This window comes from Macaca fascicularis, chromosome 10 (assembly GCF_037993035.2).
Source record: "Macaca fascicularis isolate 582-1 chromosome 10, T2T-MFA8v1.1".
Taxonomy (NCBI): Eukaryota; Metazoa; Chordata; class Mammalia; order Primates; family Cercopithecidae; genus Macaca; species Macaca fascicularis.
Genome location: NC_088384.1, coordinates 95,160,049 through 95,178,172, shown reverse-complemented (window position 1 = coordinate 95,178,172; position 18,124 = coordinate 95,160,049). Strand labels below are relative to the sequence as shown.

General features: G+C 48.8%; 1 protein-coding gene and 1 long non-coding RNA gene across 15 annotated transcripts in view; both read right to left on the bottom strand.

Annotated features, from left to right (window-relative positions):
* DHX35 (DEAH-box helicase 35) overlaps window positions 1-18,124 on the bottom strand; it is a 100,217-nt gene that overhangs the window by 12,773 nt on the left and 69,320 nt on the right. For 6 of the 14 annotated variants that reach the window (XR_012419384.1, XR_012419383.1, XR_012419382.1 and 3 more), the window contains 4 exons: window positions 17,999-18,070; window positions 14,440-14,551; window positions 10,034-10,148; window positions 8,951-9,939 (listed from right to left, as the gene is read on the bottom strand). Coding sequence is in view for 6 of the 14 variants with exons in the window: in XM_005568998.4 (XP_005569055.1) it covers window positions 10,104-10,148; window positions 14,440-14,551; window positions 17,999-18,070 (229 nt within the window). In the remaining 8 variants the exon portion in view is untranslated. Of the gene's footprint in view, window positions 1-8,950; window positions 10,149-14,439; window positions 14,552-17,998; window positions 18,071-18,124 lie in introns of those variants that run through there. The other 8 variants (XR_012419381.1, XM_005568998.4, XM_074005318.1 and 5 more) reach the window with 2 other exon arrangements.
* On the bottom strand, window positions 6,026-7,383 carry LOC141407921 (uncharacterized). Its single transcript, XR_012419386.1, has 2 exons — window positions 7,200-7,383; window positions 6,026-6,409 (listed from the first exon to the last, which is right to left on the bottom strand). It is a non-coding gene; the product is annotated as an uncharacterized lncRNA (long non-coding RNA).

The window sequence follows — 18,124 nt, the reverse complement described above, 5'->3', positions numbered from 1 at the left end:
TGTTGTGAAGGGCACGAAGGTGTCCATCAGATTGTTCCTGGGTGGTTCTGAGCAGTGTGTCCTGATGCCAACACTCACCTGGTGTCCAGCAGCTCCACGGGCCTTCCACTCACTGCTCCCCCTGAAAATTCCAGTGTCCCGAGCCCCAGGGCCAGGCGGGCCCCACTCCGGGTCTCTGTGCACCCCCACCTCCTGACATGGTCCTGCCCTCTGCTCAGATCCTGGTCACCTCTGGCCTCTGCCCGTCTTGAGGGTGGGGCCCTCATCACCACATCTGGTTCTTTCCAGGGGTGACTTCCTATCTCCCTTAAATAAAAGGAGTCCTCTTTGAAGGAGATTCGGGGACCTGCACACCACGGCACCAGGGAGGCTGGGATGGGCATGGAGGGAGGGGCAGCAGGTGCCCTCTGTAACACACACACAGGGAGCAGAGGCTCCTGTTTCCTGAGCAAACCCTGACCCAGCTCCTTTCTGGAATTTTACAATGCAGCTCACTGTAGCACCTGTGCACGTGGAAGGACAGGAGGGAGGGAGGGAGGGAGGCGGGCGGGAGAGAGGGAGGGAAAGAAGGAAGGAAGGAAGAAGGAAGGAGAGAAGGAGGGAGGGAGGGAAGGAAGGAAGGGAGGGAGGGAGGGAGGGAGGGAGGGAGGCGGGCGGGAGAGAGGGAGGGAAAGAAGGAAGGAAGGAAGAAGGAAGGAAGGAGGGAAGGAGGGAGGGAAGGAAGGGAGGGAGGGAGGGAGGGAGGGGAAGAAGGAAGGAAGGAAGAAGGAAGGAGAGAAGGAGGGAGGGAGGGAAGGAAGGAAGGGAGGGAGGGAGGGAGGGAGGCGGGTGGGAGAGAGGGAGGGAAAGAAGGAAGGAAGGAAGAAGGAAGGAAGGAGGGAAGGAGGGAGGGAGGGAAGGAAGGGAGGGAGGGAGGGAGGGAGGGAGGGAGGGGAAGAAAGAAGGAAGGAAGGAAGGAAGGAAGGAGGGAAGGAGGGAGGGAGGGAGGGAGGGAAGGGAGGGAGGGAGGGGAAGAAGGAAGGAAGGAAGGAAGGAAGGAGGGAAGGAGGGAGGGAGGGAGGGAGGGAGGGAAGGGAGGGAGGGAGGGAAGGAGGGAAGGAGGGAGGGAGGGAAGGAGGGAGGGAGGGAGGGAGGGGAAGAAGGAAGGAAGGAAGGAGGGAAGGAGGGAGGGAGGGAGGGAGGGAGGGAGGGGAAGGCTGGCTCGCTGGTTTGATTATCACCCCATTGCACTGGTAAGGAAACTGAGTTGAAGAAAAAATGTCTTGCCAAGGGTCACAAAGTTATCTAATTTTGAGTGTGGGGCTTAAACCAGGTCTCCTCCAGACCCAAAAGAGTATATCCTAAATGATCCCATGTGTATGAAATTCTAGAAAAGGCCAAGCTAGCCCATAGTGACAGAAAGCAGAATAGTGACGCCTGAGGCTGGGGGCAGTCGGGGTGGTCATTGACTACAGAAGATCATGAGAAACTTTTTGGATGAAAATGTTCTATATTTGATTTTGGTGGTCACTGTGGTGTACTGATTTGTCAAAACGTATTGACTACCCAATTAAATGAGTGCATTTATTATATGTAAATTATACCTCATTAAAGATGGTCGGTTTTTAATTCGGGTCTTCTGACTTGGAGCTCAGTGCTCCCGTCCTCCCTACTCAGGTGATGCCCAGTTGTGGTGTCACTAATCTGGGTCCTGTGGCCTGTAAGAGTTATCCACATACCCAAAGGGTGTCCGAATTCCATCTGTGCATGAACAAGATCAATCAAGAGAGCCTGTGAGGATGTAAAGCCCTTTTATCCTGATCCTGGCTGGGGCAACAGATTAATCAATTGGCAAAAATCCCATGTGAACATTTAACTCTCATGCCTGTAATCCCAGCACTTTGGGAGGCTGAGGCAGGAAGATTGCTTGAGTCCAGGAGTTTGAGACCAGCCTGGGTAACATAGTGAGACCCTGCCTCTAAAAAAAAAAAAAAAAAAAAAATTTAACTCCATCTATGCCCACTAAGAACAGGGTCAGGCATCATCACAGTGCAGGAGAAGTGACCTTGGTTTATTAATCTGGGGACAGGAAACCTACCCTGTCTCCCTAGAAGCTGAGTTCCCACGACCCCATCACCACTGGATCAGGAAATCGCCCCAGAATCTGCCTTCCTTCTGAGTCTGCAACTGAAGTCGGGAAGACCGAGGGCGATTTAGAACACCCTTCTCCAAGCAATGGAAAGCTTGGAGTAAGACTTACATTGAACAAGTTCCCTGGTGGCCTCTTCCAGTTTGCATACTGCCTCACTAACCCGGCCCAGATTTCTGCCTCCTACCAGGCAATCTTTGGAAAACCATATACCAGTGCTAATTAAACTGGTTCTAAATGATCAGCAAGCCCGAGAGAGGGAGCCACATCTGGGTGTAGCAAACACAGCTGAAGTCTACATGTTCCTCAGATGGCAAAAGCTCATCAAAGGATCTTTAAAGCCTTGGCGTACCCAGTTCTCTTTCGCCTCCTGAAGGCCAAAGGCTCAGAAGCACAGGGCCAAGTGCCGAAGTGGAGGGAACAAGAGTCCCTACGGACTGAGAGCATAAATTCCATCCTAAGGATACTGATCAGCAGGAAGGACTTAAATGATGCCGTCTGTCCTACTGGTTCCTGCCTTGGAAGTATGAAGGCACTCTGCCCAGACAAATCCCATAAGCTACCATCCATTTTAGTAGCCTATTTAATCATAAACTGGGGAGGGCTTCTCCAGTGAGTTCCTTCGCCTCTACTGAAAGGGGCCGCAGGGCTGCATGCCTTTGACTCCTTGGTGATTAGACAGGCTCTGTGGCTGTTGCTGGCTTTCAGACTGCCGGTGAAAATTAACTGTACCGTGGGGCATGTAGAATAAACATGAGTTAAAAGGGGGTCCCAAGGAGATCATGTATGAGTAAAAATGCGCTGTGATAGGGAAAGCAAGCATCAAAAAATGTCTCATGTTGCTGGCCGACTCACTCCATCCAGGGTAGAAATGGTTCCTGCCAGGATATGAGCTTGGAGGTGGGAGGCAGGCTCCTGAAGCCAACTCCACAACCTCCTGCCTCCCGGGGCCACTGGTGAGCAGGTCTAAAACCTTAGACAAGAAGGGCTACGTGTCCTAAAATCCACATCTCTTCCAGATGAACACTTATTCTCCCCATCTTGTTTTATTTCATTTTACATTTTCTTTTATTGCCAATCCTTGTTTCCTACCCCCAACCCCACAGGCAACGCTTCCAATGCACATCTTATTTGTACATATATTTGCAGTCATATTGGTTTTGTGTGCATGTAGTTTTAGTCTCCGTGAACAGGACTATCACATCAGTTTCTTTCTTTCTTTTTTTTTTTTTTTTTTGAGATGGACTCTAGCTCTGTTACCATGCTGGAGTGCAGTGGCACAATCTTGGCTGACTGCAACCTCAGCCTCCCAGATTCAAATGATTCTCCTGACTCAGCTTCCCCAGTAGCTGGGACTACAGGTGCACACCACCAAGCCCAGCTAATTTTTGTATTTTTAGTAGGGACGGGGTTTCACCATGTTGGCCAGAATGGTCTCAACCTCTTGACCTTGTGATCTGCCCGCCTCGGCCTCCCAAAGTGCTGGGATTACAGCAGTTTCTTAATTCTTCCACTCAGCTATTTCTCAGGTCTGTGTTCTATGAACCTGCTCTGTACTTATCCACAATGTTATCCAATACGTTGTCCCTGCACACCTCCCAGGGATGGACATTAGTCCCCACCCCATCCATCACACCAGTAAGCATCCTTACATGTGTCTCCTAAGGACCCGGGTGAGAATTGTGTTGGGAACACACCCCCCGAAGCAGAGTTTCTGGGCTGTGGGGCAGGAACACACCTTATTGGGTAAGTAGTCCCAGGTGGCTCTCCAGGACGCCACACCAGCTGTGCAGAGGCTGCCGCATCTCCATCCACCACCTTTCCAGTTTGTCGGTATCTCATGGGTGCAGAGTGATGTCTAATTGTTGCTTTAGCGTGTGTTTTTCTGATGACTAACTCTGAATATCTCTTCGGTGGCTTGGTAGAGTTTTGGGTCTGCCTCTACACACTGCTTTCCATTCCCTTTGCCCATTTTTTTTCTGCTGGGGTTGTCTTTTCACTGGTGATTTATAGGAGCTCCTTGTGCATTCTTGACATTTAATCCTTTGTTTGAAATACCTTCCCCCAGCTCCCACACCTACATGTAGGCCTTTTGCCAACCACTAAAGCAAATTAAGCATAATAAGAAATGAAGAGGCCGGGCGCGGTGGCTCACGCCTGTAATCCCAGCACTTTGGGAGGCCGAGGCGGGCGGATCACGAGGTCAGGAGATTGAGACCACGATGAAACCCCGTCTCTACTAAAAAATACAAAAAATCAGCCGGGCGCGGTTGTGGGCGCCTGTAGTCCCAGCTACTCAGGAGGCTGAGGCAGGAGAATGGTGTGAACCTGGGAGGCAGAGCTTGCAGTGAGCCAAGATCACGCCACTGCACTCCAGCCTCGGTGACAGAGCAAGACTCTGTCTCAAAAAAAAAAAAAAAAAAGAAATGAAGAAAAGGGGGGCAAAGGAAGTAAAGTAAAATGGGAAGTCAACTGTTGAGTTTTAAACTAATACACTAAAGTGGAAGATGAAAATCACAGAAAAGGCCAGACATAGTGGCTCACACCTGTAATCCCAGCTCTTTGGGTGGCCGAGGTGGGTGGATCACTAGAGCTCAGGAGTTCGAGACCAACCTGCGCAACACCAAGAAACCCCGTCTTTACAAAAATACAAAAATCAGCCAGGCATGGTGGCGCACGCCTGTGGTCCCAGCTACCAGGGAAGCTGAGGTGGGAGGATCACTTGAGCCCAGGAGGCCGAGGCGGCAGTGAGCCCATATTGCACCACTGCACTCCAGCCTGGGTGACAGAGCTAGACTCTGTATCAAAACAAAACAAAAAGAAACAAAAGAAGATCGCAGAAGAAAATATTCATAGAACCACAACGACGAAACTAAGTAAGATTTTTTGTACCTAAATGTCCAAACTATAAGTTAAACAAGCAGAGCATTAAAAAAGACCAAGATGTTAACATAAATGTCGAGGAAAAAATACTTTTGAAGAACATTAAAAATCAACACAACTGCATTCTTTTTAAAACTTCACGGCAAAAAGGAAAATAATGCAGAGGTCAGAGAGGTGGAGGTTAAAGGGGCGAGGCACACCCATGAGGAAAAACAAAGAACAGCAAAGAAAAAACACAGGGACAGCAGACACCAGGCAAACTGAAGACCGCACCTGAAAACAGAACAAGCCTAAACTGCAGGGAAGAAAAGTAACCAAGAGAAAGAGGCTAAAATAAACAGCCTGAGGGTGAGCTGGTAAGGCCTTATCAGCCAGCTCCTGCTCTCCTGGGGTCTGAGGCGATGCAGAGGCTCATGGCAGTGGTGGGGACGCAGGAAGGATCTCAGGTGACCTTTGGGTCCTATATGGGTCCGCCCATCAGGCTGAGGCCAGCAAAGAGCCCAACTAGGACATTCGTACTTGGAGCCACTGATGAGGCCATGGTCAAGAAGCCATGGGCTGGGTGTTCACCTGGCTACGGAGATCCTGGGGTATTAAATCCTGTACCTGCGCCACTTCTCCCTTGTGAACCGCCCAGCCTCCCTAGCCTGCTCATTGCCTTCAGGAGAGCCCACAAGTGGGAGTGGTGGCCACGTGTGCCAGAGGGCCTGGGGGAACGCTGCGCTGGGAATCTCTTTGGCCACACTTAAGCAGGCAAGGAGACACCCTGTTCCAGCAAGTCCAATGCCACCCAAGAGTACAAAAGGGAACATCGCCAGGATTCACCAGAGATGTCATCCTTGCTTGCTGGAGGGAGCAATGACTGTGAGGGCCCAGGGATAAGCCCTCTCCAGACCGCCTGCCACGCAAACTCCACCTGCTCATCCACAGTAGCCAGCTGTTGGTGCAATTATTTGATTGGCTATTTCCAGTTCCAATGACTCAGAAAAAAAGAAGAAGAAGAAAAAAAACAGATTTAACTGACAAGAAATCCAGAGTTCCATCATCCTATTTCATCACAAATTAGAAGGCTGAGGAGAAAATCCAGATGAATCATTGCAGAGCGGAAAGTATGTGATCTTATCTTGAGGTGAAGAAGGGATATGGGGCTGAGACCTGCCAACTCGAACTCTTCCAGGGGATAGAAATGTCCCCCAGCACTGCCAAAGTTCACTTGAAACCCAGGTGGGTGCTTGGCAGTTCAGATCCACTTCCCAGAACGATGATCTTGGTGCTGATGCTGCCAGATGCCCTGCCTGGCCCACTCAGCCACAACCCAGTAGTTCCCAGACTTGAGGATTACATCAGTTTTTGTTTCATCGTTTTGAATTGGTTTTTAATTGGGTGACAGATGAACAACTGTTGATTCCAAAGAAAACATTAAAAAATAAAACCACCATCTACTATCACCATCATTTCCTAAAAGCATCTTAGCACCAAGAAGACTAAAGGATGGCCGGGTACGCTGGCTCACGCCTGTAATCCCAGCACTTTGGGAGGCCAAGGCGGGCGGATCACTTGAGGTCAGAGTTTAGACCAGCCTGGACAACACAGTGAAACCCCGTCTCCACTAAAAATACAAAAATTAGCCGGGTGTGGTGGCAGGTGCTTGTAATCCCAGCTACTCGGGAGACTGAGGCAGGAGAATCACTTGAACCCAGGAGGGGGAGGTTGCAGGGAGCCAAGATCATGTCATTGCACTCTAGACCGGGTGACAGAGCAAGACTCTGACTCAAAATAAATAAATAAATAAATAAATAAATAAAAAACACTAAAGGATGGTCTTTTATAGAGAATAAACTTAAGCTTTATAAAATGCTCATTACTACAGATTACTCATTTTTGCAGGACTCAGGAAAATTCATAGTGGGCTGACATTGATGCCTGCTGCCACAACCTGCCTGGGGTCGAATCCCAAGCCCGCAGATCTGTGTTCTGGGGAAACACATGAGGGGGACTGGGCTGGGGTCTAAGCACACTTGTGAAGAAACAATTTATCAGCTTTCACTCAGACCTGACGCTCTGATCTCCCCGGCGGGGGCTACCTGTCCACTGGGCTGCATGTCTTCACATCTTCAACTCCTGTCCCCAGGATTCCCAAGCCCACCACTTCATCAGAACCACCCAAGATGGGGCTTTTATAACTTACAGCTTCCCCGGCCTCACTGCCAGACATCCAGGCTTGTGGCTCCAGGATGGAGTCTCATGGTTTTCCAGATTTAGGCCCCTTGGCCTGAGCTTCTCTCCCCCAGCCACCCAACCCTCTGGTCAGCAGCAGACGTCCTTGCTCAGACCAGATGTGTCAGCCACACGCTGTCAGCGCCGGGCCCTGCAAAACAGAGCTGAGGGCAGGCAAGGAAACACCCTGTTCCAGCAAGTCCCTGGAAAACAGAGCTGAGGGCAGGGCTGGGGTGCTGGGGACAATCCAGGACTGAATGGCAGGGCCTGGCCCATGAAACTGGAGCAGCACTGGTAGCAGGCTGTGCTGACACCAGGACAAAACAGTGGAGATGGGAGCATGGAGCTGAGGCACTAAGCAGCTCTCCAAGTTCATGGCCCACGTGAAATGCTCAGCAGTGAGGTATAGCCAGGCAAGAACATGAGAGCGGTCTGTCCTCTCACCAGGAAAGCATCTTATCGTGGGGCAGTCTCTGTGGATACAGCCCTGGCCTTAACAACCCCTACTGGACCTCTGCCATCTCCTGCCACCCTGTCCTTCTCGCGTGCCCAGCTCCATCCTGGTCCACTCATCTGGTTATTTGTTGTCAAGCATCTCCACCTCATTCCTGTGCCATGCACATGGCCTGAGGGCTCAACATTTGCTGGCTGGACTGAGCCGTGCGCTGGCTGAACCAGGGGCTCCCCATGGCAACAATGTCCAACCCCTGGGGAAACCAGCTGTGGCAGAGAACTGGCAGGGTCTCTGCAAGCCACCAACACAGAAAGCTGCCATCTCTGGGCCTACAGGGCACCACTGCCTCCATGCTTTCCAGCGCCAGCTTCTCTCTGCCCTCTCACTTGCTCCAAAGGGAAGACACAGCAATGCTGTGGGTAATTGCACTAACAGTATCTGAAGACCTGTGTGGAGCCCAAAGGGACGAATTCTGTGGAACTACTAGTACTGTGAGGTACTAGGCCCTGCTGTCACATCTGTGGGCCAACAATGGGAATAGGGATACAGATCTGCAACAAACAAAGTCAAAAGCTCTCATCTCTCTCACCCAGGCCGGGCCCCACTCCCTGGCGAGTTGTGTGGTCCCAGCCTGGTGTTCACCACTACTGTAAAGGGGACTCCCCATGGGCCCAGGATTTCGCAGTTGCTTCGGACAGCGAGGACCTGTCCCACCCATCGCAGACTGTGATATAACACAGGACACAACAATGGGAGGTGTCCCCGGGGGAGCGCTGCCCTCTGAGAAGTGGAGGGACAGAGGGGAGGCATGTGCTCAGGATCAGGGGCCCAGGGGTAGGGGCAGCATGCAGGGACGGGCTTGCCTCTGGGTGCTCCCTCCAGACTGTCCAGGCTCCCGGTGGACTCTGGTCTCCAACCTGAGGGTGTGAACCCTGTACCTCCCCTTCCACCACCACATAAGCTTTGTAGGATCAGCCCCAGTCCTAAAGCCAAGCTTGAAAAATAATGTTTCTGACCTCTCTACAGGGAGATCCCAATTGGAAATGGCAAGAATTAGCACCTCTTTGGGACTTCTTTTAATGTCCCACAGTTTACTCTAATCAGGTCTTGAGGTGATTCAGTCACATCATCTTGCTTTAGGGGGCTTCCTGTGTCCCTGAGATCCCAAAGCTGCTGTATGCCACAGCATTAAGTTTCTTAGCTAATGTGAGGCCCTCACTCCGAACAATTCATTAGAACATCTTCACATATAGACCATGAGAACCAGCTGTGGGAGGGAATATATTTACTTTAGGTATAAAGGTTTACTATTATTAACAAGTTATCACTATTATTTACATGTTTATAAAATGGAAATAAAAATGACATACACATTTGGTGCCAAAAGTGGCACATCCAAACTAATATCAGTACAAAAATAAATTTTCAAGCTATGTGTTTTTAAAATAAAGGTCATTGAAACAGTAAGGGGGAAAAAATCTGCATCTGGCATGTGTTGAAATGCAATCATCATCACAGCAAAGCAGCCCTGGGGCAACAAAACCAGTGCCTGCTGGAAGAACCACCCCCGCGTGCTCTTGCAAGACGCCAAGCAAACAAACAAAAAAACAAATATACCAGTTATGTTCCTGAGCTACAGAAGTTTAGGGCGTCTAAACTGTTGTGAATCCCTGCTAAAGAGGAGACCCTGTGGGATCGGAGCTGAGGAACTCTCCTGAGTGCCCAGCTAGTGTGGCACCAGGACCTGGCACTGCACTGAGAAGACGCTAGGCCCACTTGTGAAACAGAAATCCTCAGCGAACACAAAACAGCGCACGAGTCCTCTCTGTCAATCACCAATCCCTTGCAAATCTCCTGGCTGCAGATAAACAGGGACAAGGGCTGAGGACAGACAGAAGCCACTGGGTTTGGGAGCCCCTGTGCCCATCAGACATGCCTCTTGGTGGTTTCGGCAGAGATCCCCGATGTTTCGTTCCTTTGTAGATACACGCTTGTTCACAAACTTGGCAGCGGACCTCATTGGTTAACACAGCCGTGGCCCCAGCAAACCATTCCTCTGTCCACCCCACATGGTATTTCAGCCTTCACTTTCCTCCTTGTTTCCCACAGAGCTGGGCCAGGACTGCGTGCCTGCTGGAAGTGGCATGCTGGGTTAGTGAGCGTGCTGAGTGAGCCAACTCCCACTCTGCCCGCTGTAGCACAGAAGGATGTCTGCCCATACACAGAGTCCTCCAGGATCCCAGCAAGGATGCAAATGCTGTGGGCAGTAGGAAGAAAGGGATAATGAACAGGCCGCAGCCCCCTTCAGAGCAACCAAACATTCTACAGGAGCTGGTGCCAGCTCACCCCACCTGGGGCCAGGGGCAGCAGCATGGAGGAGAGGACACCAGCAGTCCCTGCAGCTGCGGCTGTGGGCTCCTCTCACTGGTCCTGGACCTTGGCCCTTTTGGCTTTCAGGGACAGGTGCTGCAAGAGAAGAGAAGACACTCCAGTTGGGGTTGATTAGACAAAGAAAGCAGACTGCAACATACTCCCCTTATGAATGACCACATCAAATCTTCCATCTGGTCCACACCTTCCCAGTAAATGCTGTTCATGAAAGAGCGTGGAAGGAAAAAGCCCAAGTGGCCAATGAAGAAGCAGACCTTAAGTCAGCCGCCAGCAACCCGAGCCACAGTGGCTGAAGCTGGTTATACAGGGCTCTGCAGAAGCTGTCAAGGCAAGGTTTTCTTTTTGAGACACGGCTCTCCTTCTGCCCCAGTCTAGAGGACAGCACCGCAGCCAGACACCTGTGCTCAGGAGACTGGGCTCAGGCTGGAAGTGACCTCAAATCTCCAGGAAGTTCCTGACAACAGTCAAGAAAAAGTATCCTCTCTTTAGGAACAAGGAAGTCAATTTACCCAGTGTCTCAACACGCCAGGTACCCATGGAGTACCTGGCTCAAGGATGGAGATAAAGACACGGCCTCTGCCCACATGGAGGGTACAAGCTTGCTGGGAAGACAGAAAGGACACCTCCTAGTGACACTTTTTTTTCCCCCAGAAATGTCACTTTCTACCATTATGAATAACATGAAGCACAACATTATAATCATAGGCATCAGATAATAGGATTGGAAGATGAAGTATTTTTTACATTCTAAAGCAAAGCTGAAAGTGGCAGAAATCCTTAAATATAACTTTGAGCCAGGGTGTGTGAATATAAGCTTTTAACGAAAGACCTCCCTCCACTCATCAACTGGGATACCCCGACAGCCCATTACTAATCATCAATAACCAAGAGATCCCTGAGCCGTGCCACCTAACACATAGTGAGAGCCTCACACGAGAGCGCCCACCCCGCCTGCTCCAGGGCCGGTGTGCCCACTCCTTAGCACATCCATACGGCCTCACAACATCAAGCCGCATCGCCCCCAGAGAGAACTGCAGGCCCTGACAAAATGGAGACACAGCGCACCACCAAGTGTGACGTGAGAGACAACAGAGCAAACGGGACCCAGGTCTAAATGAGCTACGAGAACTCAGACTTTCTATCTGCTTACACCTGAGGGAGGATCACTACAGACTCTTGCAAAGGCCACGTTAAAGGAGTTTTCCCTAATAATGAAGATATCTCTGAGAATAAGGAAAAATAATTTATCTTTTTTTTTTTTTCCTTTTTGTGGAGAACGGGGTCTCGCTATATTACCCAGGCAGGTCTCAAACTCCTGGGCTCAAGTTATCCTCCTGCCTCTGCCTCCCTGAGAGCTGAGATTACAGGCATGAGCCACCGCGCCCGGCCAAGGAAAAATAATTTAAAAGCCAGAAGGCAAATCTCTGAATAGGCCACCCCGTTCTTCCCCTGTCTAGCTGTAGGTCTTGCTGAATTTCTCTGAATTCTCTCCTCTCTACACATCACCTGATATAACCCCTACAGCTAATGTTAGACATCCACGGCCTTAGCTTGGGGATGGGAGATGACGCCATTGTGCCTGTGGGGCCATTTTTGGTGCTTGTTTCTGGGAAGAATGTTGAATATAAACAAAGCTGACTCTGAACCATTTCAGGCCTCTACACAGGGTGAGAGCAACATTCCGAAAAACAGCAGTGATGGAAAGTCTCCAAAGGTGCCAGGAACAGAGCTGCAAATGATCTGTGGGCTGTGGATGGTTGCGAGTCGCTGCACTGTGTTCAACAAAGGAACATCTACCGTACATGGGCAACCCCTGCAGATCTGGAGGCTCTCTGAGAAATCAATCTGCTTTGGACAAGTTTACAGTAGAAGTGCCCTTGGACTATACAGTTAAGAAATAACACAAGTTTCTCTGTGGTTTGGGGACCATCACTATACAATGAGATTGTTGTACTAGGTGATTTCTTTTTTTTTCGACAGAGTCTCACTCTGTCGCCCAGGCTGGAGTGCAGTGGCGTGATCTCGGCTCACTGCAGCCTCCACCTCCTGGGTTCAAGTGATTCTCCTGCCTCAGCCTCCCAAGTAGCTGGGATTACAGGTACATGCCACCATGCCCGGCTAATTTTTGTATTTTTAGTAGAGACGGGGTTTCACCATGTTGGCCAGGCTGGTTTCGAACTCCTGGCCTCATGTGATCTGCCCACCTCAGCCTCCCAAAGTGCTGGGATTACAGGCGTGAGCCACTGTCCTCAGCCGCACTAGGTGATTTCGAAAGGTCTGTCACAGCCTCTCTAAAAATACTCTGATGACAGTGGAGGTGATGGGCTTAAAAAAAAAGCCATTTGGAGAGAAGAGACAGATGCAGAAATCTGGGCTTGTCATTTTCTTCAAACTTCTGAAGCTATTTGCTCTTTAATTTTGTGGGTTTGACCTAAAGAAACTGGAATTTTGAGCTGAGAAGGGAAAATGACTCAGCTTCTGGGCTAATTCTGTTTCCAAGAGTCTAAATGAATCCAAGACAATTTCAGGCTTATCCTTCTCTGGCTGTCTGCATCTTCTCACTCGAACAGGCACTTTGACCACTGCACCATTCCTCTTTCAACCACTAGTTTACCTTTCTAATCCCTTCTCTTGGACGCCTGAAGTCTGCTGCTTTCCACCTGAGAGGTTTTGAAGGAAAAGACTTTCTTTCACCAGGTTTCTTCTTATCAACCTAATTCAGCAAAGACAACACTCTGCATTTTTATCAGTCCCTGCAGGCTGATGTGCTTTCTAGCTGAAATATCTGAATTGGGATGTGTGAAGAACTATAAAGGTGTCAAATGGTTTTTGTTTGATAAGATAAAAATATTATAAAATTTTGAGAGGGCAATTTCCCTTGACTTTGCTGGAGTGGGAGAGATGGAGATTCTTCCATTTACAGGGTCACAAATTCAAATGTCTCCAAGAGTGGAGCAGGCAAGTAAGCAAGTGGGGCTGTAGCACCTGGCGATGTCACTGACGGCAGGCAGCCACCCCTAAGCCCGTGATGCCACCACGCAGGAACTCAGGCCTAGTGTTACCAGACTAACCATGTCTTTCAAGATAAACCAGAAATTCATGTTTAATATGAAATCTCCCAATTTTTAAATGTGGCAATCAATTCAAATAACGCTTTGAAAACACTGTGTAGTCCAATTCTGGCCCTCATGGAGAAAAAGGTTTCAGACTTTCCCTTCTGCTGTAAACAACAGTAAACTTGGGCAAAATATGTAAAGCAAGTATTTTCAGGCAACAAACAGCCCAGGGCTGTAACTCTTTTTAAAAAGGAGCTGGGCGTGGTGGCTCACACCTGTAATCCCAGCACCTTGGGTGACCCAGGCGGGCGGATCACCTGAGGTCAGGAGTTCAAGACCAGCCTGGCCAATATGGCGAAACCCTGTCTATACTAAAAATACAAAAATTAGCCAGGCATGGTGGCGCACACTTGTAATCCCAGCTATTAGGGAGGTTGAGGTGGGAGAATCACTTGAACCCAGGAAGCAGAGGTTGCAGTGAGCTGAGACTGTGTCACTGCATTCCAGCCAGGATGACAGAGCAAGACTCTGTCTCAAAAATAAATAGATAAAAATAAAAAAGGAACTGGTGGGCATGGTGGCTCACACCTGTAATCCCAGCAATTTGGGAGACCAAGGCAGGAGGACCACTTGAGCCCAGGCATTCCAGACTAGCCTGGGCAACATAGTGAAACCCCATCCCTGAAAAAAATTTTTTAATTAGCTCAGGCCAGGCCTGCTGGCTCATACCTGTAACCCCAGCACTTTGGGAGGCTCAGGTGGGTGGATCACTTGAGGCCAGGAGTTTGAAACCAGCCTGGCCAACATGGTGAAACCATGTCTCTACTAAAAATACAAAAAAAAAAAAAAAAAAAGAAAGAAAGAAAGAAATGAGCCAGGCGTGGTGGCACACACCTGTAATCCCAGCTACACGGGGGCTAAGGCAGGAGAATCACTTGAATCCAGGAAACGGAGGTTGCAGTAAGCCATGATCGCGCCATTGCACTCCAGCCTGGGCGACAGAGTGAGACTCTGTCTCAAAAAAATATAAAAATAAAAGAGAAATAGTTTGGAAGAACAAAAGGAGAAAAAGCGATACCTTTTTTTTTTTCTTATGAGGTTAGGGGGATTTATTTTTAATTGCACTTCACTATGAATTAAACGCTAGAGTGCTTTCTCAGAATGTTTTGGGGATATGGTAATAGCCTTTCCACCCTATGCACCACTAGGAGGAACACACATAGGGCATTAAATTGGAGAAAAAGAGTACATTTAAAAACATGGAGAGGCTGCTAACAGGTGGCTGGGACACAGGCTCTGTTCATTCCTACCGTTCCTTGTTGATAAAAGTGTGGAGCCAGCTCCAACAGCCAGGCCGATTCAATGGCAGTCACATCTCTCATGTAATACTTGGAGGTCTGTATAACTTCGTTATAGATAACCCTGAAATGAGAAAGAAACATGAGCTAATTTCCCCCTCTTGTGATGACAGTCAGGAACCACCCTCTTTTGATGACAGTCAGGATCCACAGTTAGACATGCTATTTCCTTTAACAGTTTCTACTCTGTGTGCCAGACACTGTGCTAAACACATGCATTTATGTTGCTCACCAAAGCCTCAAGACCTAAGTGCTGGGTAATGGTGTGTCCATTTTTCAGATGAGACTCTAAATCCTAAATGACTTCTGGGACATCTCAGTTATCCGCGAAGGACCTTTCTGGATCCTGCATCTGCATTTACAGAACTCTGAACTGAGCCTAATGACTTTATTAGAAAATGCAGAAATAGAGGCAAAGGCTTGCCTGATTCTGAAAGAGGCTGGGAACTGACTGTAAAGAGACACAAAGGAATTTTCTAAAATGATAAAAACATTGTATAACTTATGTGGGTCCAGGTTACATGTATACACATTTGTCAAAACTCATCTTGCATTGTAAATAAATTACAAAAAATGTTTCTGAGGCTCAGGTAATAGACAACCAAAGAGCCAAGAGCATAATATCCAGTCCCCAGATTTTAGGTGTGCATATGAGTAGATACTAGTTTCCAAAACATCCCAAGTGCTGATTCAGGGCTTCCCGCGTAACTATTAACACACCAGCCACACTGCGGTTCCCTACTCCTCAAAAACCAGTAAACGAATCTCAGCTGACGAAAGGAAAAAGGAGGACCCCCTGCAAAGCGGCCGTGATGGGGGAGCCCTTTCTTTGCCACTTGAACGGTGTGGCGCTGCTTCAGGCTGGCTCTATTTCCCCAACCTTTCTTTGCCCTTCAGAGCTCCTTAGGAATGAAGCAAGAAAAAGAAAAGCCTTTCTCTTTTAAGCAAGTCCCAAATTTAACCACCCAAAAGTCAGCAAAAAAAGGATCTAAAACTGAGGTTTTGCATCTCTCTTGATTTAAAAAAGTAATTTTTTTTTTTTTAAAGGCTGGGTCTCGCTCTGTCACCCAGGCTAGAATGTAGTGGTGCAATCATGGCTCACTGAAGCCTCAACCTCCTGGGTTCAAGCGATCCTCCTGTCTCAGTCTCCTGAGCAGCTGGTACTGCAGCCATGTGCCACCATGCCTGGCTAATTTTTTTTTTTTTGAGAGTTGACGTCTGCCTATGGTGCCCAGGCTGGGACTGAACTCCCGACCTCAAGCAATCCTCTGGCCTCAGCCTCCCAAAGTGCTGAGATTACAGATGTGGGCACTCTTGAAATTCTCCTGCACACACGATCCTGGCCACATTAGTGTGGTCACTGGGTAACATTTCTAAACCCAGAATTGACCAAGGTGCTCTCAACCTAAGAAACTTCTAGGTCTGCACTGGCTACAGGATAAATTTGATTCCTTGGTCTAGGGAAACAGAACTCAAACTTTACTGCCCAACAGAAACATCTGGAGGGCTTGTTAAAATGGAGTCCTGGGCCCTAGTCCAGTTTCTGACTGAATGGAACTTGGCATGGCCTGAGAAGCTGCATTTCATAGAAGTTTCCAGGTGATACTGATGCTGGGCTGGAGACCACACTTTGAAAGCTGCAGTTCTAGGGTACAAAGTGTTTGACCACAGACCTTCTTGCCTTCAAATCTACCGCCAGCTTCTCTCCCTCTCTTCACACATGCCCCACCCTTTTTCCCAGGGCTTCTCCATCTTCCAACTGGAGAAGGACAAATTGTTGTTGTCTGTAAAATTTCCAACCTGGGCAGGGCATGGTGGCTCATGCCTGTGATCCCAGCTCTTTGGGAGGCCAAGGCAGGTGGATCACCTGAGGTCAGGAGTTTGAGACCAGCCTGGTCAACGTGGCAAAACCCTGTCTCTACTAAAAATACAAAAATTAGTTGGGCGTGGTGGCACACACCTGTAATCCCAGCTGCTCAGGAGGCTGAGGCAGGAGAATCACTTGAACCCCGGAAGTGGAGGTTGAAGTGAGCCAAGATTACACCACTGTACTCCAGCCTGGGCAACAGAGTGCGACTGTCTCAAAAAAGCAAAATCCAATCCATGGTTGATCAGTACTTTTAATCAATACTTTTTATTGGTAAAATACAATATAAATGAATTCTAGAAAAATGAAATTGTAAACAAGAAAAATGTAAGTCCCCAATTTTTATTATTAAATTGGACAAACCTAAACTTAACTATTGAAATGCCATAAAGATGTCAAAGACAAACCTAAACTTAACCATTGAAATGCTATAAAGATGACTCTAGACTTCTGTGCTTACCTCTCTCTTCCCAGGCAGTGTTACAGAGCAGCACCATTTCATAGGCCACCCATACTAATGATTCCCCATTTTCCAAACACAAGAGGCTCCTTTATGTTCCATGGTTCTGGCCCTGCTACTTCTCTACCTGGAACGCCCTCCGGGTCCTTTCTGCCTGAACACTCTTGTTTCCAGGTTCAGATGAATGTTATCTCCTCCATGAAGCCTGCCCTGATTCTCACTGGCACATGATGTGCCAAGCCCAGCACTTCATCCACGCCACTAGGCCCTTCCCCCAAGGTAGCTGACTCTGTGTCTGTCTCTATGTCAAAACTGTGGGCTGGGGCCGGGTGCGGTTGCTCATGCCTGTAATCCCAGCACTTTGGGAGGCCGAGGTGGGTGGATCACCTGAGGTCAGGAGTTGGAGACCAGCCTGGCCAACACAGTGAAACCCCATCTCTTCTAAAAATACAAAAATTAGCCAGGTGTGATTGCACACATCTATAGTCTCAGTTACTCAGGTGGCTGAGGCAGAAGAATCACTTGAACCTGGGAGGCAGAGGTTGCAGTGAGCCAAGACAGCATCACTGCACTCCAGTCTGAGCAACAGAATGAAACTCTGTCTCAAAAAAAAAAAAAAAACTGTGAGCTGGGATCCCAATTCATCTCTGCATAGCTGTGCCTCGTGCAGGGCTAAGCATCTAGTCAGTGGGTGAAAATGAACGTTTGCTTAGTGGATGAGTGAGTAGACAAATATCACTGTTTGCTTAAGGAGATCTTTGCCACAGCAGAAATTCTTTTTTTTTTTTTTTTTTTTTTGACATGGAGTCTCGCTCTGTCACCCAGGCTACAGTGCAGTGGTGTGATCTTGGCTCACTGCAACCTCTGCCTCCCAGGTTCAAGCGATTCTCCTGCCTCAGCCTCCCGAGCAGCTGGGATTACAGGCGTGCCCATCACGACCGGCTAATTTTTGTATTTGTAGTAGAGATGACGTTTCACCATGTTGGCCAGGCTAGTCTTGAACTCCTGACCTCAGGTGATCTGCCTGCATTGGCCTCCCAAAGTGCTGGGATTACAGGCATGAGCCACCACGACCGGCCCAGAGCAGAAATTCTAGAGGCAATGTCAAGAAACACGTATAGGAGAAAACCAAGAACATGGCCCTGCTCAAAGCAGGCACAGGCTAAACAGCAGGACATGCTTACCAGCGAGGCGGTTTCTCTGCATAGAGGACTGACGCAGGGTGTATGTGCAGCTCATGGTCATCACGGATGGTCCTTGGAACATAGAAGAATTTTTGTCTGAAGCACATTTTAAATACTTATAGCAAG